Source organism: Cryphonectria parasitica (assembly GCF_011745365.1).
Source record: "Cryphonectria parasitica EP155 unplaced genomic scaffold M406scaffold_7, whole genome shotgun sequence".
Lineage (NCBI taxonomy): Eukaryota > Fungi > Ascomycota > Sordariomycetes > Diaporthales > Cryphonectriaceae > Cryphonectria > Cryphonectria parasitica.
In genome coordinates, this window is record NW_024468915.1 from 2,005,318 (window position 1) to 2,027,270 (window position 21,953).

The following is a 21,953-nucleotide window of genomic DNA, read 5'->3' on the forward strand; positions in this document are numbered from 1 at the left end:
TTCGTTGAAACAGTATGTGCATGTGAAAGAGGTGCAGAGCAATCATTTTGATGCCCTGACTGATAATATCGACTCACATGCAAAGTTGAGTCTTCTCGTGAAGTTCAAGGCTTGGACCGCAGTGTCCACGGACACATTCCTGGCCATTGACCATCAATAACATACATACAGTCAGACAATAAAATGATCATCCAAAGCCAACTGAGTAGATCCTGCCAATTGAAGCTGGTTTGAGCTTCGTGTGCATCTGAAGCCGGGCTATCTTGTTGACACCCGTCGCCGGCGTCACTGTTAGCATCTCGACGGCTCTCTTCTGCCCTAAACCAATCTTTCCCGAATAAGCCTTTGGCGCATATTCTTATTGTTGTTGTCCTCGATCAACCTTGTAGAGAACCACTAGTTATTGGCGACAGGGTGCAGAATATCTCGGGGCCTAACTATGTGAGCATGAGGGAAGTCTTCCAGACCAACACCCAGGTTGCTATTCCGGCACTCGACAATGAACACCGCCCAGCATGCCAACATGTGAAGGGGGGAAGAGACCTCGTATCTCAGCAAGTGTATGCACTACATTCCTTGCTAAACAGTCCGCCTTCTTCCTCAGTGTCGGAAACAGCATCAACGCATCATAGCTTCAACGTGGCAGTTGGATCCAGAGACCCGTGACAGTTGAATAAGAGCACTCTGTTTGAGATGCCCGAGTAAAAAAGGCCATATCCTGCCCTACCCCGAGAGCAGACGTCCTTCTTATTTATTCTTCCTTCAGTTCCACTGTTTCTTGGTAACTACCAGACACCTTCGCTCATACTATCGTTCACTGAAGAATCATCCGCGCGAGAAAGAAGGATGTATGCGACAATTGCTGCCACAGCTTTGCTAGTGGCCCTTGGGTCTGCTGGACCCCTCACGCCCCGAGATATCGGTCACGGTGCCGTCCTCAACCCACCACAGAACCCGGCAGAATGGGCCTACCAGGGCTGCTGGGCTGGGGACATCATGAGCCTCGCCCACAAGGCCTCGTACGTTGACGAGGCCGGCATGACACAGCAGACCTGCGCCAGCTTTTGCGGAGGCCATGGCCTCACGGCGGCGGGCATCCATCAGGGCGGCGAGTGCCGCTGCTGGGACTTTATGAGCGCCGCGCCGGAGCATCTGAAGCAGCTGGATGAGACCAAGTGTAACCTGCCGTGTGCGGGCGGGGATGTTGACCAGGCCTGTGGTGCTTCTGGCGAGGACCATACGGTGATCCTTGTCCACGTTGAGGCCGTGGGCGAGTCTGAGACCCTCTGGGCCGAGAAGGGCCCCGAGTACTCAAAGGCCTTTGGTCTGGATGTCGAGGGATGTCCAAAGTGTCCGAGCTGTCGCCCATGCCCAAAGCCCTACCCTTACCCACCGAGGCTTCCCACGCTCTATCCGACAACATGGCTCACTAGGACGACTACCTCCCTTTGGGTGAGTTTCTTTCTTCTTGATTACTTCGACTGCTGCTATGAGGCATTGAAGAGTACTGTCCAGAAGCTTACGGTCTTGCTAGGTATCGGCGTCGATGAGCTCATCGTCCTCGGATCTAGGTGATCCGGCAACAAGCTCGCGAAGCACACTTTCAAGCACAACTTCTACGACCTCATCCACTGGAAGTACAAGCACTCAATCGACGAGCACTGGCTCGCCGAGTACATCGGCTACATCAACAAGCACAATCTCAACAACCACATCAAGTACCAGTTCTGTTGTGACTTCAACAAGCTCATCAACTACACAGACAAGTACAACAACATCCTCAAGCACTTCAACTACGAGTACTACATCGCCAAGCACATCAACAAGCACACTGTCAACAACTACATCATCAACAAGTTCATTGCCATCATCCTCATCAACAGCATCCTCGAGCACCACATCCACAACACCCTCAAGCACATCAACAAGCATTACATCACCAAGCACATCGACGAGCACCCCAACAAGCACATCAAGTAGTGCATCTTCCAGCACAGTATCCACAAGTTCGTCGCTATCATCTTCATCAACCACATCTACAAGCACAACATCGCAGACCTCATCGACTACGCAAAGTAGCACAACATCTACAAGCTCACCAACAGGTTCATCATCCAGCTCATCGTCCGGCTCAACATCCAGCCCATCTTCAAGTCTGTCAACTACCAGTCCAACAACCAGCTCAACTGCCAGCTCAACTGCCAGCTCAACTACCAGCCCATCGACAACCAGCTCAGCATCTAGCTCGGCATCCAGCTCGTCTTCAAGTCCAACAACCAGCTCAGCATCCAGCACATCATCTGGCTCGTCTTCTGTTACGTCAACTACCAGCTCAGCATCCAGCGCGTCTTCAAGTCCGTCAACTACTAGCACACCATCCAGCTCGTCTTCTGCTACGTCGACTACGAGCAGCACCAGCTCGCGTGCCAGCTAGATGTCCGGAAATTCAAGCTCATCAAGCTCATCAGCGTCCAGTACCACTAGCTTAATATTTTCCTGAAGACGAGGCGAAGGCCGACGAACGCAGAAATAGCAAGACAATATTGAGAATTAATCCGAATGAACAAGACGATGATCTTCTACATAGCTATATCAGGCTCGTGAATACGTTCGAATGTGAGGGGTCAGGATCAGGCCCACGTTCCATACATCTACGCTTGCTATTCGTACTAGCACAACGTCTTCTACACAGACCAGCACAACTGAAAGTCCAGTACGAGGTTGTTCTCAAGCTCACCATCAACGCATACCTTAGTAGCAGCACAAGATGGTGCATCAATCGCATGAGGGTGATTATGATGAACTCGCTCCTTGACATTGTTTTTGGATTCTGGATCGTTATGTGGGCAAGGAGGGGTGGTGGCCACGGGGTCGGACAAACTGAGGCGTGAAGAAAGTATAAATGGCTATCCAGAAGCTAGAAACCCACAGGAAAGAGCAAATTACATATTTACAATAGTCAACCAGGCCTGATCAATGTCCTCTTAATTGTGCAGACCTCTTGCCCTCCCCTATTCATAGTAGTAATGCCAAGCTGCTCAATTATAGCACACCGTTCAGCACTTGGCGCAGTCAGATGCGGGATACCAAGCTCTTTCGCTATTCTGAAAGGAACGAGTGTATAGCCAGCAAAGTGCTTGAGTAAGATTGTGCCGTGATCCCTTGCGTAGCCGGACAGCCAGAGGACCGTGCTCATAAGTATCACATTTTTGAATGTCGCCAGCGAACGAACCCTTCCCGGGTGCAATGTGATTAGGGAGAAGAAAATAAAGGGAACTTTCATAATGTACTACCTATGATACAGTAATCTTCATGAACAAGCTTTTGCCCGCCGATATCCGTCGTTCAATTCGTTCACCCCGAAAAATGGTTACCGCCCATGTGCCCAACCAACCGCACCAGCCACTCGAAAAAACAAGAGAATAATCTGCATTGGCAATGTCTTTGGTCCATTCAGCACGCCAAAGCATAAACCTAACGAGTGAAGCCGAGGTCGGACCATTGGCACCTAGGCTCCTCGCATTGACCAGAGGGCGACGCCACACTTACGCGTAGGTGAATTCATAGGCCGAGATCACCGTGGCACGAAGATAGGAGCTTCGGCGTCGAAGCCCTTCTCGGTGCTGCGTCGTGAAGTGGGTTGGAAAACAGCAGCTGAAGCATCGAGTCGCTTGGTGGGGCTAGGAGGCGACTCTAGAAGAGCTACGGGCTCTGAAGAAGCCGTGCGAGCGGCACTCACTGGACAGGACGGTCGTCGAGGTTCGAGTTGCGGGTTGACGACCGCAGGTTGCGCCTAGAAGCCTGAGTAGCCGGTTGGCTGGGGAGCAAAGCCGTTGGGTGCACCGAACGCCGCGGGAGAGGCACGGCCAGTGTTTGCAGCGGGTCCAGCAGTGATCATGAGTCGGTTGCCCAGGATGGGCGTGTTATCCTCGACCTTCTCCTGCTCCTTCTCCTTTGCCTTGCGGGCCTCGTTGTCAATCTTCAGCTGCGCAAGCTCCTTGGTCTGCTGCGAGAGCATGTTGATCATGTAAGGCATAGTAAAGTCATGCAAGCCGTTGCGCCATGAGAGCTCGAGGACCGTGTCAGGACGAACGAGGTCGTAGCAGGCATACAGCATGCCGACGTAGCATTCGCGATTGCCAACATCGACAAACTAGAAAAACAGTCAGCATCGAACAAAGTAAAGGGAGGAGATAGCGAGAGAAAGAAATCAATGACCGAGGGGGGTAACTCACGTAGCGAAGTAGATCTTCCACAACCTCGGACTTGCTTGAGAGAGCAGAAGTCTCGATGGCATCCTTCCAGAGCTTGTCTTGCTTGGACAGAGCGATCGATTTCTCCCAACGCTTGTTCCTGCGATAGATGCTGGCTGCAATCTGGCGGAAGAAAACCAGCTCATGCTTCTCCAGGCGTGATGCAAGATCCACGGCGTCATAATTGTCATAGTTCTCGACGGAGTCCCGCAGCGTCTTGTAGTCCTCCTCCTCAATCAACAGATCGTTGATGGCGTCATTGACCGTGCGCTTGTTCTGGGTCTGGACGTTCAATAGGAAGGGCTTGATCAGTGGCAGGTTGTCAGACTTCTGGAACAGGCGAACAACCCGGTTCACGTCAATGCGAGCAGTAAGGACCTGCAAGAGGTCGGTCAACAAGGATGGGTGCTGCTCCAGATAGAAGTTTATGGCCTTGTAGTAGATCTCGAGGTTGGCGACCTTGACGACCATCTCCTTGAACTGCTGGTGCTCCCAGGAATTCTCTGGGCGCTCCATGACCGCAAGCGCAGCGTTGTCGAATTCATCGTAGTGATAGTAGCAGAAAACGAGCTCCGGCCACAAGTTGGCCTCCTCACAGGCGCGGATCATCTTTGGCATGTTCATTCGGCTCCAGAACAGCTTCAGGTGCTCCATCAGTCGCTCAGGGTGGTACTTGGACAGGGCAATTCCAAGCTCGGTGAACATGCCCATGTGCGCACGCTCGAGGCCAAGGCCCTGCTCCAAGAGGTTGATGAGCTCGTCAAAGTAGCCGTTGGACTCATACTGCTTCACGAGAGCTTGCAACTCCTCGGCATCAACGATCAGGTTGAGACCGCAGATCTGAGCCAGACGGAACTCCTTCTTCTCCACGCAGGCACCGTGAACCTGCTTCCACACCCGAATGTTGTTTGCCTTGCGAGCGCACTCGACAGCAGCTTGGTAGTCCTCGAGGTGGACCAGAGTGGTGGCGAGCTTGGCCCAGTTGGAGATGCTGGAGAAGAAGATCTTGGCAGCTTCATAGAATCCCTCCTCGTAAGCCTTGTCACCGGACTCCTCGATGTTCGCAACATTAGTGCCGCGCAGGAAATCTTCTAGTTCGCCGAGCTGCTCCAGGCGGGCATAGCAGAAGGCAAGGGCAGTGTCAATCTCTGGCTCGCGCAGAGTCTTGCGGGCCATGCGGAGATACTGAACAAGCTCTTCGTTCTTGCCAGCATGAGTTGCGATCTCGATGACCTCGGTGTAGTTCTTGGGATCATCGGCCTTGATGTAGGACTCAATGGCGTCGCTGACGCGCAGACCATCAAGCTGAGCCTTGGCTACCTTGGACCAGACCTCAGGCAGGTCGACGTCCTCAGCGTATGCCTGAGCACGGTCTATGCTCACGACGTGCTCAACAAGGACATTGACAGCACCAGCCTTGTCGCCGATCTTCTTGAAGATCTCAAATGCTTCCTCGTACAGTCCGACGTTGATGCAGGACGTGGAGATTTCCTCTGCGTCGAAGGCATCCAGGCGGTGTACGTAGTCCATCACACGAGCCTTGTCCGCCTTCGCAGCAGTGAACATGAGTAGGTTCTGCAGGTTCTGGTTGTCGCTGAAAGGACTGGGCTCCAGGACGATCTTCTCGAGGAGCTCGATCAGCTCACCAGGCAGGTCAGCGCTCAGGAAGCAAGAGACTGCCTGAGAGACCTTGGCCGGATCGGTCGACTCGGGCACAGCCGTGGAGATGACTTGGTCGATGACAGAGCGGCGGTGAATGTTGTTCTCGCTGAGAACAAATGACCAGAGCTCCTGATCGGCACGCTCAAGCAGGTAACGAGCCTGAGCCCGATACATGGCGTTCTCGTTGGTAATATTGACCAACTCCAGATCATTTTGGCCCTTGCTGTATGCGATATAGGCGAGGTTAGGATCGCGCTTCTCGCAGTACTTGCCGACCACCAGAGTGTCGTATTGATCATTCTCCTTGAGGAATTTCTCGGGGTTGTTGTTCGAGTCAATATAGATCTTTGCCAGTGCGTTGTACACAGCCTGCTGCTGGTTGCCGGAGGCAAGAGTGGCCTCCAGGAAGGGCAGGAGGAGCTTGAGGCGGTTGCGCGACTCCACCTCAGCCACTAGCTCATCAATCGGGACCGAGGCAGCGTTGATCGTCGTGAGCAGGTTCTTAATGATGCCCTCGTCGCAGTCAACATCGAGGAGGCCGCCAATGACAGCAGGAGCCCGCGCAGGGTTGACCCGCTGGACGTATGTCTCGATCGACTGGAACTGCTGGTTCTGGTAAAGATACAAGACGAGGTCGTGGACAAAGTTGTGTCTGTCGCACACTATTATAAGTGGCAGCTGCTCGGAAAGCCGGGCCTCCTTCAGGAAATTCTTGACCTTCTCCGGGTTGTAATAATTGCTGTCGCGGCAGATACGCTCCACCTCGTTGAACTGGCCAATCTTTGTTGCGGCCTCGATGTACTTGAAGTGGACATCAGGGTTTTCTGACAGGTTGACAATGCTGCCCAGGTAGTAGAAGAGACCCTCGGCAGTCTTGTACTTCTCGAAGAGGTCAATCAGGCGTTCGGGACCAAGAAGGTCAGAGTATTTTGTGGCGACCTGAATGACGGACTGCAGGTTCTGACGGATGTTGTGCTTCAGCATAGCGTCAAGGCAGTCGATAGACTGCTCAACGGAGAGTTTGCCGAAAAAGTTGACCAGCCAGTCCGCGTTGAAGTTCGGAGTACTAGAGATGTTGACGACAACTCGCTTGACGGCAGCAGGATCCTCATAGAGCTCCAAAGCCTTTTGCATCAGGCCAGCCTGCTCACAAAGGGTTGCGATCCGTGTCTTGTCGAAGTGTGAGAACATGTCGTTGCCGAGGATGGCATCTGCGACCTGAGGGGCGTGCATCAGATTCATCTCCAAAAGACGGGTCTGGAGGTGGCCCTGCTCGGGGTTGTTGTCCTTGAGAGCATCAAGCAAGAAGGCGGTGGCCTGCTGAACCATTCCCTGGGACTGGAAAACGTCAACGACACGCTCAATATCAACCAGAGACCCCTGGGGCTGGTTGACGAGGGCAGTGGCGAATTCAGCGCCCTTCTCGGGGTTGCTGCGGACGATGTGCTGCAGCAGGCCGACCCAATCTGGTGAGTAGCCGGTTTGCTGAACATATGGCAGAATCTTGTCGAACTGGCCAGTCTCGGCAAGACCAGCGACAACCTTGTGAGGGATGTTGGCCTTCAGGTAGATGGTGAGTGCCATGTTGATGTCGTGAGGTCGCACAAGGTCACCAAGCTGCTCTGAGCAGTCAAGCTTACCCTCCTTCAGCCACTTCTCCAACAGATTATTCCTATTCTGTGCGAGAACCGGCTGCGCAAGCTCGATGGTCTCATGCTGGTTCAGCACCCCCTTGTCCAAGAGCATACCGAAATACTGCAGGATGAACGACATCTGACCAGGCTGAGCAGGAAGGCGCTTGAACTTCTCAATAGTCGCAGGAGTACGCAGGAAGCCACGTGGTGAGCCGGCGGCAACCTTGGCAGCAGCTACGTAATCTCCAGAGTTGAAGAGCTGGTCAAACTGCTGGGCGTACAGGTTGTCCGCACCAGGCAGGCCAGCCCGGGAAGCCATCTTGATCGCCATCTCGGTGTTGGCTGGGTTTTGTAGCAGGTACTGGATGACGGTATTGTCATCAACAGAGACAAACAGCACCTGGCCCTTGCGGTTGATACCGACGATGCCAGTCGAGTCATTGTCCGCACACGAAGTGAAAATGGTCTCGCTGGAAATGCGGTTCATGAAGATGCACTGGCCGGTCTCGAGATCGTAAAGGTGGATGAACCCGTACTTGGTGACGAGGTAGATGACGCCGTACTTTTGGGAGACCTGCATTGCGACAGGGAAGTCATTGACGGCCTCTGGTGGGAAGAAGACGTCGACAGCCTTCTTGGGGAAGACAGGGTTCGTCTCGGCGTGGTCGACCTCAACAATGTGAAGCTTGGCACCGCTGGCCGTTCGTACGGAGAAGGTGAAGAGCTTGGTATCTTGGGGGGCGCCGTCCAAGCGCAGGGTGCCGAATGAAGCAGCATGGCCCTCGATCGCTTGGCTGATGCCGCGGTCCTTGGAGTAGAGCTGCATCTGGCCCACAACGCGACCCTGGTCCTGCTTGATACCCACGACGACCATCCATTTGCCGTCGCTGTTAACGCGGTAGTTGATGATCTGACACGACTATATGTTTGTCAGTATGCGCACCGTCTCCTTTTCCCCTTCCCTTCCGTTATGTGTATACTTACGTTCAGGTTGGCGTGTCGGTCCGTAATCTTGACAGGAGTTTGTTGGTTCTCATCGAAGACGTCCCAGTGGTAGATAGCAGCATCTGTGACAAGGCCAAGAGAGCTCTCGCTGATCCACTTCCAGAACACGACATCCTCGTTCATGGTAGCAGACTTGAGCTTCTTTTTGTTGTCCAGGTCGAAGATCTGCACTGTCCTCGACTGGGCCTTGAGAGCGATGATGTTGAGGTGCCAGTGCATGATAGCACTATCGGCCTTGATGGGGCGGCGGGTGACATTGTTGCCATTCTTGAGATCGATGATAACAACTTCAGGTGATGCGGCTTCGTTCTTCTTCTCGCGTATGCAGATGTAGTGATCTGACTCGAGTGTCTAGATAACACGAAGATGGGCAAGTCAGCGCATGGGAGCTCGCATGGGAGCTCGATTGATAGCTCGAACGGAAAGGATGGTGTCTGGTTAGAACTTACACAAGAGTTGAAGCCGATAGCAGCAGTATCAACGCCTACGCTGTTGAGTTGCAGCACCTCTGTAAATTTGATGGGCAGAGGCGCCATGTTGACATGCGCCAGCTCGCGCGGAGCGAAACGTTGTCCAAGAAGAAGACCAAGTCAGACGAGTCTCGCGCAGATCGCGATGGTGGTAGGGGTGGGAGGAGGAGACTGCTGCAGTAGGGTAGTGGATGACAACAGATTGGTGTTGTCAAAGAGGCAGCAGCAGGAGGGAGGGAGGAAAGACTGGCGCGACTGAGGATGGCGTCTTGGTGGTGTTTGTGTGGTGGTGCCTGAGCAGCTTGCTGTCAGGATTGGGCGCGCAATGATGAGAAAGGGGTTGTGGGGGGTTGAGAGAGAAATACAACAGCTGTGGTGAATCGAAAAGACTCAAATATCAATCAGATTTGGCCACAGGTGGGCCTTCCTCATATGGAATTAAGGACAAAAGAGGGACACCAGTGGTCGTGAAGGTGCGAAGGTGTGATGAATTAGGTGGGTGGTTTAGGTGTAGTAGACCAGCTTGAGGAGTGTGATGAACTTCTGGCTACCTGTTACCTATTACCACAATAGGCTGGAATCTCCCTGACGCAGCTACCAACGCACAGGCCATGAGCTATGAACCCCTGCCTGCCGCTCAAGACTCAGGGCATCACTCTATGGGCTAGGCCAAAGCGAGTATCGTCCGGCGCTGCTTACATAAAGCTGTAACAGCCCTGTTCATCCAAGGCATTTAGGAGTTGGCAATCTGGAAGATCTAAGAATAGCGTCCACCTGCAGATTTGTCTGAGACCCAGGTTGCATGCCACGCAGCAGCCCTACACAGTCAGGTAGTACATGCAGAGCTGACCAAGTTCTTCTGTCAACCATGCCTGGTGAATTTTATACCTGAATTTTCAAATTACCAAGTAGCCCTTACAGCACCAATCAGACTTGTTCTTTGATGTAAGCTGCTTGACTTTGGAGATCGTCCAAAGTCCTTGAGCATGATCACTCTACTACCCCAAGGGGACAATCCCATCCTCATCCTTACAAATAACACTCACTCTCTAGATAATTGTCAGTAGCATTTTTGTATTGTCCACAGAGCTCAAAGATTCAAGGGTTTTATTAATGATTGATTATGCCGCTTCAGCAGATGTTGTTTTCATCCAGATGGTAGAGATTCTAACCACCCTCCTTTGAGTCGCCATCTCTTTCTATTGCTAGCCTCTTCCTCTGCTGAGCCTGTGGCAGTTCCTCCTCCTGTTGGACCTGTGGCAAATTTCTCAAGCATGGCGCATAAAAGAGCTTACCGCTCCAGGCTCCCCTTGCCGTACCTGCAGCAACCACACACCACAATAAGATGACCGCCACGCTGAACATTGTGCCCAGGACCTTGAAGAACATGCTGGGCAGCTCTGTGCCAAAGGTTATGGTACTGATAGAGAACACGCCGAGAGGGAACGTGAACCCCCACCAACCCATGTTGAACGGGAACGGCCTCGCAGACCAGATGGCAGCCAGCGCAAACAGCATCCACACAATCCCGAACCCCCACATGACCAGCGCCACCAGCAAGCCCATCACATACAGCATATCGCCGGCGGCGGGGACGTGCGCGAGCACCTCTACCTGCGGCAGCAGCTCGCGCGCTACCCTGCCCTGGTAGAAGATGGTGTAGCCTCCCATGCCTAGCGGCCCCAGGGGCAGGAAGCTGCTCACGATGATCTCGCGCGGGGGCAGCTTGTGCAGGGCCAGGCGCTGGTAGTACATGACGAGCACGGCCATTGCGAAGGGCGTCGCCATCCCCCACATGACGTAGCTGGTGATCAATGTGCCCAGCGCGTGGTCAGGCAGGCCGATGTGAAGCAGCAGCTCGGCGACCTCGGCACCCGCGCCCGAGGCCACGATGGTCGCCGCGATGGGGAGCAGCTGGGCGGCCGTGATGCGGTCCAACTGGTTCTGGTGGCTCTCAGACATGAGTAGGAACATGAGGCTGACGGTCACGGCGAATGCCGCTACGCTGTCGATCATCCAGGCGACCCAGGCTAGGATCACAGACCAGTGGCCCCAGTACGGGCAGCAGAGGACGTACCAGCTCTCTACCAAGGTTGCAAAGCCCATGGGGATGGTGCCCAGGAAGAGGGAGTTCGTAGGATCGCGGATCATCACCGTCCATATCTCGGGGTAGACGACGTACCGCAAGATGGAGATGATTAGAGCGGTGGCGAAGATGATGATGTTGAGCACGAAGAATATTACCGATAGCCAATATAACCAGGTGGCCTGGAAGGGGATCGTGATGAGGAGCAGAGAAACAACACCTGTGCCCATCGTCGTGCTGAACCAAGAGGGGGAGAAGTTTCGGACGACGCGACGCCAGCCCCGATCATACTTGGAAACGAATTGGTTTCCTTCTGCGTCCGAAGTCATATCCAGGCCTTCAGTGTCGCCTGCTGGGTTGGAAACCTCCATGTGCCCATCCGAGTCATCGTTGCGGCTGTTTCGATTGCTGCCGGTGTTACTGCAGGAGGAACTAGGCTGTTTCTGGAGCTGCGAAGGTGCTGATATCGTGTCTGGTCGCTGGCCATGGTCTCTCTTGTAGCAGGTGTCAGGGCCATGGCTACTATACCTCGAGATTGCTGAGGTCATAGGCGCTGTCATGGCGGGATTGTTGGAGGCTACCCGCTCGAGTTCTTCCCCATCGCGCTCCATATTGGCCCGACCAGTACGGTTCCTCGATGCCATGCTCTCGAGATTTCTGTCGCGGTCCATGTTTGCCTTGATAGCATTTGAAAAACCTCCACGACGCTCATCATTGAAGATGTCAACAGATAGGTACTGGGCAGAGGAAGGCAGCCGTACTAGCCGCAGTAGCCGCAGTAGCGTCTCTATCGCCAACGGCCCCGGCGCTCGGTACCGCGACCCGTATGCTGGTCAGCGCCTGCCTTGCTAGTTTGATTAGTGAGTGATGAGTGGTAACCCCCTGGAAACATCCCTTGCGGGAGTATCTCTAGTACTACCAGGTAGCCTATGTGAGAGGTTGGAGCTGTGTCATAGCACTGCACTACCGCCAAAAGTGATGATATGACAGCGTTGCAGTGCAACCTTCATTAGACCTTAGTGCCTGTTCTTCATAAGACTCCACCAAAACTCTCTACACTTAACATCAATTCGACTTACAATCCATAGGGCAGACATATGGCAAGCCTGCGTTCAGGCCAGCCATAGTTTCTGTTCCCCATCAACACAAGGCCATCAGATTTGAGACCATCAAACGATTATTAAGAATAAAGAAACACGACTGCAGGCTATGTAAGGACAAAGTTCGCTCCATTAGCAACGTCGACCAGGTTCGGCCGCCTGCTCTCTCCCTGCTTCAAGCCAGAGCTGCTCCCTTTCTCGTCGACCGATCTCGCGACGTCATGCGTGCCCGTCAATCGCATGAAAAAGCCCATGTACTTGAGCAACATATCATGCGAGCGGACCCAATATTTCGGCCTGGCAAGGTCCTCGAGGGCCAGACTTCCATCCAGCCCAAGTGTGGTCGCCATCCCGAGCGTGAAACTGTCCTTGAGAGCCGCCAGCATAGCCAGGACCCTGAGAGGCGGGCTCGCTGCCTTGGTCGCTGGTGATGTGTCCTCTGCAGGGCCCAGAAGAGCACGCACGTTCGGCAGGTCGGCTCTGATGCCGTGCGGCGAGTTCAAGACCAGCTCGTGCTGCCTGTGCCCGTCATCGCTGTCGTGCGACCAGACTATACCCGTGGCGAAATTCAGCACGGCGTGACCTTTGAGCCGAAACACACTCAGCCATTGCGGGAGGGCGCCACCGGGGTGCAGAGACTGCCACCCTTCTTGCTCGCTGGCGGGGTCGAAGTCGTGCATGGTGGTGATGTTCTTGAAATGGTCCCAACTGCGCATCGTCGCGGCTGCCTCGGGCGTGGTCAAGACGGGAATGTCTGGATCAAATGTGACGAGGCTGGCCTGGTGCATGTGGTCGAGGTAATGGAAGTGTATGAATATCGCGTCAACCACGACCGTGTCTCTGGGGATGTTTGCGGCGTTGGTATTTGCAGCAGCATCCTCGATTTCTCGTGCGATATCGTCGACGCCGGCACCATCAGTTGCTGCGGCGGTATTGAGCAGCTCCAGCCCAAGGAACCATGTCGAGAGAACACTGATAGTGCCCTTGAGCCATGGGTCCATCACGATGTGATAGTATTTCTTGCCTAGTTGGGCCGGCTCCCCAGGCGTAGATGGCAAGGGAAAGGATAAGAGCCATGACTGATCACCATTTAGTGAGGTCAAGACAGGCCGAAGAGGCCCTGTTGAGCCGTCCAAATGCTGCCTCAAATTGCTAACTCTAGCAGACGACATGGTGACGAAACGTGATGACTTTTGAAGTGATAACGGGACGGACAGAACAATGAACGATTAGAAAGATGCTACACTAACACGAGAAGTGAATGCTATTATATGCTCACTAGGTAATGCCCCAGTGTTGGCCAGGCCAAGACAACGATCGAATCCTTCGCGTCCATTTGGCCGCAGTTGGTCGTTCAGCTCCCCGCTCCTCAGCACTATGAACCTCAGAATTCAATCCGGTCTTGTTCAAGTCATGGCCTGCACATCATGAACCAGGTTTGGGGCTGTTGAGCAGCCAGAGCAGAGGAGGGATCTAAGTTGGCTCAGTGTGCCTGCTGGACACACCACCTTGTAGACAGCACGTGGGCATCCCCTCATGACCATATCGAGACACACCTACGATTATTTGACCACGGTGTCGATTGCTGACCGAAGGGCCTTGACAAACCACGCACGCCTCTCGTTGTAGAGGCGCGAGATAACCCTTTCGTACTCATGTTCCTCTTTTGGAAAGCGCCCCGTCATGCACACAATAGATGTACGTTCAATCATTGCGACCCATCCCATACCTCGAAGGCGAGGGAAACGCCGCACCCAAGATTGTCCGCTGGATGTCTGATCTCCATTCTGTCCGAAAAACTTCAGCAGTCCTGGGCGTATCCAACAACCCAGAAGGGTCGAAGGAAGCACCTCGTGACGAATTTTGTGTTTTCGAGAATGTGATTATTTGCGTTGTTCAATTTATTTGGAAGAAGAAAAGACAAAGAGTAAAAATTTCGCAAAGAGCCGCCAAGTTTTTATGGTTGGCTAGGGCATGTGGGGCCCCCCTGTCTGCTTTGCGACTGCTTATCGATAAGCACAGCATGTAGAGCCCCCCGGTGCCAGCAAGCCAAGGACGCACATGAGGGACTCGTGAAGCCAAAGGACCACGGCTACCGAACCGACCAACGATTACAACGAACGGCGAGAGTTTCCCAACAACGCGATTCTCTGCACGTGTACAGCTCAGAATTTTCCTCCAAGGCTGCTCGGAGCCAATCTCTTCCTAGCCATGGCGAACGTGGTACAGATATTACCCAAGTTCCTTCTGCCACGGCTCAGCTGGACTGCTCCGGTGGGACAGACCTTCGCAAGAGCATCGGCTGCTTCAGCGCAGACGAACAATTATGGGCCGTGGCAACATGCAGCGAGGTCATTTCACGGCGAAGTAACACCTCTGAGAAGACCCATTGATGGATCTGTCCGACGAAATGTCTCTATGCAGCAACAGCTCCAGCAGTCCATTTTCCGGAGAGCCTTTCACGCTTCACCCACAAGACGAAGAGATCACCACTTCGACACGCTGAAGTTTGTCCAGCGGCTACAGAGCGAGGGCTTCACGGAGGAGCAATCCGTTGCCATGATGAAAGTTCTCAACGATGTTATTCAGGAAAGGTCAGCAGCACCCATCATCACTTTACCCCTCTCTATGTGCTGGACACCCCCCCCCCCCCCAAAAAAAAACATCGTCCGTGACAGGAGCACAAGCTGACGTCTTTGGTTCTTGCTTTGAATAGCATCCAGAACTTGACCCGCACAATGGTCCTGCGCGAGGACGCCGCGCGCGCCACCTACACGCAAAAGGTCGACTTCGCCAAGCTCCGCTCGGAGCTCCTGTCCGCCGACAGCACCGAGTCAAACGCCACGCGCGCCGCCCACGAGCGGCTGACCAACGACATCGCCAGGCTGAACAACCGGCTCAAGGACGAGATCGGGCGGACGCAGGCGAGCGTGCGCCTGGACCTGAATCTGGAGAAGGGCCGCATCAGGGAGGAGGCGGTGTCGCAGGAGCTGCGTATCAAGGAGACCGAGACCAAGATCGAGCAGGAGGCGGGTGGCCTGAGGCAGCAGCTGGAGCAGGTCAAGTTCCAGACCCTGCAGTGGCTGATTGGTGTTTGCACCGGTTTCGCAGCGCTGACACTTGGTGCTTGGCGGTTGTTGATGTGAGGAGGGATGTGTGGTGTGGAGGGGACTGGCGGATGCTAAGGTGTGGACAACGAGCTCTGAGAGGCATGTTTCTTTGGGATTAGCACAAGCTGACCAGAACGAAGTTATGTCTTGCTTGGCCGTCCTTTGGAAAGTACAGCTGACTGGCTGAGCAGGCTCGAATCACCACAATATCAAGGCGATGGATGAGCACTTATAGGCGATTTGTGCAGAGACACCATCGGCATACATTATACCCAAATCAAGAGAGATATGTTTTCCACATCAACGACTTGCCTGCACTTGTCAAGACATGCGGCCCATTACAGACGGTGCCGAATGAGACAGCGTGAACTTAATACAGCTCCTCCAGGACAGGCAGATTACATATTGCACTTGAGAGTAGAGCAAATCTGCAAATCACACAGGCACAGGAACACAAGCAAAGCGAATAGTCAAAGTGTGCAGCCAAAAGTAGGTATTCTTTTCCCTTGCTGCCGCCTTCTATCTGTGAGGCTAATAAATGTTTGCAAAAAACGTTCGACATGCCAGCCATCCCCCGTCGTTTCTCTCAAGACCATTGAAGGTCCCATCCATGGTGTTTTTGTTAACTGATGTTGATTTCAAAACGAGTTTTCTCACGAGTCGCCTTGCTGCAGGTAATGATATATTCACCAGACAGTCGTCCTTTGTTGTCCGCCCTACCGAATAACGCCAAGCTGCGTGATGGTATTGCGCGTGTGCTCGATGAGAGAAAAGGAAGAAGAGAAAAAATTTGTATGTATGCATGCGGATGGGACGAGGCGATGGCGTCGTAATGAGCATGTTGTCGAAGAAGTGAAAAGAACAGAAGACTTATCTTGTCGGGTTCCGCTCCATGTTGCCATGGGCTTCTCTCTCTCAAAGGCCCCATACAAACGACGAGGCCGAGGATAAGAGTGGCTGATGACGGATCGCAACCTACTCCTCGTTGAGGTAGTCAAGCAGGTTGCGAGCGGCGGTGTGCATAGCACCCAGGTCGCGGCGGGCCTGGGAGCAGGCACCGTCGTCGGCATTGCAGCGGGCGACCACATCGTCCATGCCGTCGCGCTTCCAGCAGCCCTCGCCGTGGAAGAGGCACCAGCGCGCCTCGACGTCCTCGGCGGAGCGCTTGGCAGGCGCCCAGCTCTCGATCTCGGTGACGATGGCCTCGGCGGCGCGGCGGGCGACGTCACAGGCCTCGCCGGGCTGGTTGCACGCGCGCTTGTCGGCGGCGGCGAAGTCGCGCTTGGAGGCGTAGCAGGTGCTGGAGCCCTCGAAGGGGCAGAAGGCGGCGGCGGCGGGGCTGGCGTCGCGGGTGGCCAGGCTGGTGGCGGCGCTGCTGCCCGCCTCCTCGGACCGCTTCCAGCACCCTTCGCCGTGGAACAGGCACCAGGGGGCGGCGTCGCGCTTCCAGCAGCCCTCGCCGTGGAAGAGGCACCACCTGCGGGTCGCGTCGCTGGCCTCGTCACGGGCCTGGAGGGCGGTCTCCTCGCGCTTCCAGCAGCCCTCGCCGTGGAACAGGCACCAGGGCTCGGCGTCGGCATCGCGCTTGGTGGTGGTTGAGTCATCGTCCGTGGAGATTGGGGCAGCGTCGGCGTCGGTGGGAGGAGGGCCAAAGGCGGTGATGTTGGCGTCGGGGCCGAAGTGTTCCAGGATGAAGAGCTGCTTCAGGAACTCAGGAGGCTCCGAGGTGCGGCCAGCCATCATGGTGGCGATGTCCTGCACGGCGCGCTTGGCATTGTAGGCCGCCCCACCGCGCATGTTGGAGATCTCAGCGGAGCGGGACTCGGGGATACCAGCGGCGCCACGGATAGCGTTGGCAAAGGCGTAGACGGCGCGCTTGACCTTCCAGCAGCCCTCACCGTGGAAGAGACACCAAGCCTCAGGGTCGGCCTCGGGGGCGGGGGCAGCCTCACGCTTCTCCTTCCAGCAACCTTCGCCGTGGAAGAGGCACCAAGGGTCGGCCTCAGGATCAGCGGCGGGGGCGGGGACAGGGGCAGCCTCGCGCTTCTCCTTCCAGCAGCCCTCGCCGTGGAAGAGACACCAGGCTTCGGGGTCGGCGACGGCCTCAGGCTCGGCCTCGCGCTTCCAGCAGCCTTCTCCGTGGAAGAGGCACCAGGGATCGGCCTCAGCCACAGGGGCGGCCTCGCGCTTGGCGACGATGGGGGCAGGGGCGGCGGCAACGTCACGCTTCCAACAGCCCTCGCCGTGGAAGAGGCACCATGGGTCGGCCTCACGCTTGTCCGCCAGCTCGGACACGACAGCCGCGTGGGCGGCGGCCACGGACACGGCCGCAACAATGATTGCGGTAAATCTCATGTTGTTTGATTTATGTTGGGTTCACAAAAGTCTTCTGAAAGAATGTAGAAGATCTGATTTTTGTTGTGTTTGAATCTCAAGAAAGAGAAGAGAGAGTGAAGGGGTGGTCAAGAGAAAGGAGTAACGATGACCGTTGTGTTACGCTCAACACTTGGTGATCCTTGACTGAAGGGTGATCGGGATGGAATTGAAGATTGACCTTCCGGTGAGAAGAGGAGAAAAGATGGGAGAGATTAGGCGGTACCATGGTGAAGACTTTATATCAACGAGGAGGGCCGTCCATTGATAGTGACTTTTTGACCATGATGTGTGTGGTGTTCTATTGAGGAACAATAAACCTCAACAGACCACCTTCTATTCAATAGAGACCCCACCGCCCGCCACCACCACCAACCACTATTGTTTCGACACTCTGCAGGTTCGATGGACTTCCTACAACACTCTATTGAAACCAGGTCTCAATAGGCAAAAGAAAAATAAGCGCTTTTGTCGAACTACGACGAACTTCGATTGGGAACTTGCCGTCACGTTCACCAACTGGCTTGTTGACGCCGTCTATTCAAAACCTGAATAGGAACATCATGCAGTAAAGGCCATGCAAGTCCAGAGGCGAGATCACAAAGACCTTCTTGGACAGAAAACAAGATAGTGAGGCGATGACGCTCTCAATTGAGCACTTGCGCGGCCGCTTCCATGGCTAGATCTCCTGCGACGGGGGGCATTGGCACTCAGCTCTGTGCCTCTCAAAAAGAAAATAATTGGAATTTTTTTTTTGTTTTTTTGGCATGCTTGGGACTTCGTCAAGGCTCGAATATTCTTTATTTGAAAGCAGGTAGTCTTGTCTTGCAAGGAACGGTCATTGGCTGAAATGGGGTTCTCTTGAAGTTCTATTCAAGTTCGAATTAGGCAAGACGTCGATCAAGGCCATTGGGGTGTGGGTCAGCCATTGAGGTTCGCACCAGCCGTCGCACACACTATGTTGCTAGCCTTAATGATTGAAAGGTAAGGAGGTAGCGTACGAATTCATGGACGGTTGGATGGAAATTTATGGGTACGATTTGAGTGTTGAAGGAGGCGACACGGCCACTTCATCGCGTGTGCGTGTCGAGGTAAGAATCAATCCTCAGCATTAGGCTGGTAATTATTTCATTTCAACCAAGAGCCAGTTCCACCCCTGGTTCATCATGTTGAGAAGATTTCCCTCGATCGTGATGATGGTTTGATATAGCTACCCATATACAAAACTCTTGTCCCAGAAGATGAACGGTCACCTGAACGGAAGGTGTGGTAGACATGGTACGATAAGGACGAAGCAGAGGACGAGGGGGAAGTATCCGAACCTGACAGCCAGCACAGTCCAACACAGGCTGAAGCACGACCGTACAAGTGAGATTAGTAGAAGATGTCTATATCGTTGTACACTCTACATGAACCATCTTTGCTAAACGTAACGAGACCCTACAAGGTCAGAGACCACTGCGAGGACAGCTCACCATCGGCCATTTTCGCAATTTAGTTGTCCACATAAAAGGCCTTCAGCAGCCTCTCAGCAAATAACGAAATGGCGAGCTTCCCACAGTCCAATACACCATCCATAGCAATAAAAGGATGCGGCTGCCCCCGCATGACCGTAACCCTCGTGTCCGTCCTGCCCGCCTGCACCAGCTTCTCTGCAAACTCCTCGCCCTCGGTCCGCAGCACATCCAGCTCGCCCAGCACAACTTCGGCCGCCGGCAGCTTGGCCCAGTCGCCTTTCCAGAACAGCGGGCTCGCCTCTGGGTGCGCCCAGGTCGCCTCGTCCGGCAGGTAGTGGCGGCGGTACCACATCATCTTGGGCGCGGGCAGGGCGGGCACGCACTCGTTCTCGCGCCAGGACAGCTTGGTCGCTGGTGTGGCGGTGTTGTCGGTCACGGGGACGGAGAGAAGCTGGGCAACAAAGGAGACGCCCAGGTCGAGCCTGTCGGCTGCTCGCTGGCACATGATGGCTGCGAGGTTCCCTCCCGCTGAGGAACCGCCTGTGGCGAGCTTGGTGGTGTCGATGTCGAGCAGGTCTCTGCCCGGTCCCTTGGTTGCCCATAGCACGGCTTCCCAGGAGTCCTCCACAGCGGCTGGGAAAGGGTCCTCGGGTGCGAGCCTGTGGTGTTCATGTTAGTTGGGGTGTTTCTTTCTAGTATCTTTTCCTGTTGGCCCACTCCCACCCCTTGTTCTGAAGGGAGAGGAGAGGATATTTAATCAGTTGGATGAATGAGCAAGTACATACCTGTAGTCCACGTTCACCACGACGCAGTTCGACCTTCCACACAGGTTCGTGGCGATCACGTTTTCTGTGGAGATGTCCCCCAGCACCCAACCACCACCGTGGAAATAAAAGAGACACGGCCACCCCTTCTCAGGCCTCTTGCCAGCAGGCGTGAATAGGCGGAGCTTGACATCTGGCCCTTTGCTCTCCGTGCGTGGGATGGAGACGTCCTGCGTCTTGGCGATTGGGTACATTGGTCCTCCGCCGGGGATGAGGGTGCCGCTGCTCCTGGACGCCTCGACGGGCTGGAGGTGGACCTGCTGCTTGTCTATGATGTGTTCATTGTAGAACTTGGCGTAGTCGAGGGCGAGACGAGGCACCACAGAAGGGTGGAGGGGGTAAGGAGGTTGCGGACTGGATGCTATGTCGCTCATGGTTGTTGACTAGTCAAATATGTTATCTGTATTCTTGAACAAAAAATAACGATAAAGTATAACTAGGATTTTTGTTGATTATAGAGTGGGAAAGTTGTGCGTGCCTGTGAGTGTGAAGATGATCAAGTCAATACAGCATTTGTGATAAGAACTCTATGAGTTAACATTAGAGCTCACTCCCATCAATATACTATGTAGAAAGAAGCCTGACTGACGTGTTCTACCTAATGTTACAACCCAGGTTGCGATGCCGGTGAAGAGAGCGGGTCTGCCGGTGTTGGTCTTGGCCGGAGGCCGAACCGGTGCCTGGATCCATCCATGTCACCTTGCATCGTTATGATCACCAGGCCCCAAGCAGACATGAGTAAGGAGGAGGATGGCACGGCGGGTCCCTCTCAAACCAAGTGACAAATCATCTTACCCCAGATAATCTTCACTACAATGGCTTGGTGAGATCTACAACCAGGACAGGAGGGTATCCTCGTCGAATCACGTTGCGCTGACTGTTACTGTTGGTAATGATTCGTCCTTATGAACTACAGGCTGACTATTATTTTCCTCTCTGGATTTTTAATTTCTGTAAGTGGTTGGACAAAAGTTGGCGACGCCTTGAGTGTAGAGAATGTGAATTTCTAAATGAACTCAGATAGAGCTCCTGCAGCGGCGCCGCTCTGGGATGCGATCTTGTCTAGCGTAGATCACGGGCAGAGCAGGTTGAGACATCGAGATCCATCTCAGCGCCAAACAAGGAGCCTGGCGTTGGACCTGATACCAACGCTATCGCTTTGACATCTTAATTGAGTGGATTACTAGTGCAGAAGTACCGTCTTCTGGCCTCCATTCAGAGATCTAACACAAGGAAAATACATGATTAAGATCAGTACATGCAGTGCATAACGTAGACTCTCGTCTCTGGGGAGGAGGCCATAAAAGAATAGAAACGAATAAAGAAATCAAAGTCGTATCAGCTAGACTGGCATGCATGTTCTCACCCGCTAACCATGGTCACGGATCTCCAGTGCAGTCTTGGCATGTCTTGACTCGGCGTCCCGCATCGACCCGACGCAAGATATTGATATATTACCTGTATTTTGAAATAATAGCGTCGGGTGCTACTGCGTTTTGCTGACCATCCCTCACGAGGAGGTACGGTTCTCGCACGGGATACTCGGCCGAGTAGCCTATGGGAAATAAAGTTTGATTTTCCCCTTCGGTTGGTTCAATTTTAGATGATCTCCCTCATGGAATTTTTCTCTCTTTTCTTCTTCCTTTTCCCTTGCTAGCTAATGCCGGATTGCTAACCATTCTTTATAATGAGAGGTAGAGTAACGTCCCTGGTCTCACGATCGTCCTACCTTTACTACCTAGACGGTCACCCTTGGTAAAAGAATGGGGGACAGGCAGTGGCTGACACTTGGTGAGGTACTTATCCAATTTATCACATGCCATATGTTCGTAGTAGTCATTACAAACTGCATATCAGGGTGTACTTATGGTTTCTCATGAAGGTGGCTCAACTTCTGCATCGTGTGACTGTGAACTGTGAGTGATTGATCTCGAGCCGCGAGGGTGAGTGGGGCTTGACTGGTTCCTCATCATGTATTG

The 21,953-nt window shown here is 53.9% G+C and overlaps 7 protein-coding genes across 7 annotated transcripts; 2 read left to right on the forward strand and 5 right to left on the reverse strand.

Annotated features, from left to right (window-relative positions):
• Positions 1-846: 846 nt before the first annotated feature.
• On the forward strand, positions 847-2,244 carry M406DRAFT_333015 (uncharacterized protein; the record flags this gene model as incomplete). Its single annotated transcript, XM_040920801.1, has 3 exons — positions 847-1,452; positions 1,588-1,976; positions 2,106-2,244. 3 exons carry the CDS (start codon positions 847-849, stop codon positions 2,242-2,244), a joined length of 1,134 nt encoding a protein of 377 aa, XP_040773624.1.
• A 1,010-nt stretch (positions 2,245-3,254) lies between these two features.
• On the reverse strand, positions 3,255-9,090 carry M406DRAFT_82938 (uncharacterized protein; the record flags this gene model as incomplete). Its single annotated transcript, XM_040926032.1, has 4 exons — positions 3,255-4,153; positions 4,236-8,468; positions 8,534-8,905; positions 9,004-9,090. The coding sequence occupies 4 exons, from the start codon at positions 9,088-9,090 to the stop codon at positions 3,794-3,796; spliced, it is 5,052 nt and encodes a 1,683-aa protein (XP_040773625.1). The 3' UTR covers positions 3,255-3,793.
• Positions 9,091-10,191: 1,101 nt separating this feature from the next.
• M406DRAFT_46308 (uncharacterized protein) lies at positions 10,192-11,721 on the reverse strand (the record flags this gene model as incomplete). The annotated part of the gene is made up of 2 exons (XM_040924300.1): positions 10,192-11,506; positions 11,639-11,721. The coding sequence occupies 2 exons, from the start codon at positions 11,719-11,721 to the stop codon at positions 10,192-10,194; spliced, it is 1,398 nt and encodes a 465-aa protein (XP_040773626.1).
• Positions 11,722-12,317: 596 nt separating this feature from the next.
• On the reverse strand, positions 12,318-13,382 carry M406DRAFT_294404 (uncharacterized protein; the record flags this gene model as incomplete). The annotated part of the gene is made up of 1 exon (XM_040919137.1): positions 12,318-13,382. One exon carries the CDS (start codon positions 13,380-13,382, stop codon positions 12,318-12,320), a length of 1,065 nt encoding a protein of 354 aa, XP_040773627.1.
• Positions 13,383-14,334: 952 nt separating this feature from the next.
• Positions 14,335-15,619, forward strand: M406DRAFT_323641 (DUF1640-domain-containing protein). The gene is made up of 2 exons (XM_040919795.1): positions 14,335-14,804; positions 14,927-15,619. Exons 1-2 carry the CDS (start codon positions 14,422-14,424, stop codon positions 15,354-15,356), a joined length of 813 nt encoding a protein of 270 aa, XP_040773628.1. The 5' UTR covers positions 14,335-14,421; the 3' UTR covers positions 15,357-15,619.
• Positions 15,620-16,295: 676 nt separating this feature from the next.
• M406DRAFT_333020 (uncharacterized protein) lies at positions 16,296-17,675 on the reverse strand (the record flags this gene model as incomplete). The annotated part of the gene is made up of 1 exon (XM_040920802.1): positions 16,296-17,675. One exon carries the CDS (start codon positions 17,673-17,675, stop codon positions 16,296-16,298), a length of 1,380 nt encoding a protein of 459 aa, XP_040773629.1.
• Positions 17,676-19,187: 1,512 nt separating this feature from the next.
• Positions 19,188-20,348, reverse strand: M406DRAFT_333021 (uncharacterized protein; the record flags this gene model as incomplete). The annotated part of the gene is made up of 2 exons (XM_040920803.1): positions 19,188-19,809; positions 19,936-20,348. The coding sequence occupies 2 exons, from the start codon at positions 20,346-20,348 to the stop codon at positions 19,188-19,190; spliced, it is 1,035 nt and encodes a 344-aa protein (XP_040773630.1).
• Positions 20,349-21,953: the final 1,605 nt, after the last annotated feature.

Excerpts from the sequence above, each read along its gene's own strand:
- M406DRAFT_323641 (XM_040919795.1), top strand. The coding sequence starts at position 14,422 with ATGGCGAACGTGGTACAGATATTACCCAAGTTCCTTCTGCCACGGCTC. Across the intron at positions 14,805-14,926 it reads AACGATGTTATTCAGGAAAG|CATCCAGAACTTGACCCGCA; the intron begins GTCAGCAGCACC and ends TGCTTTGAATAG.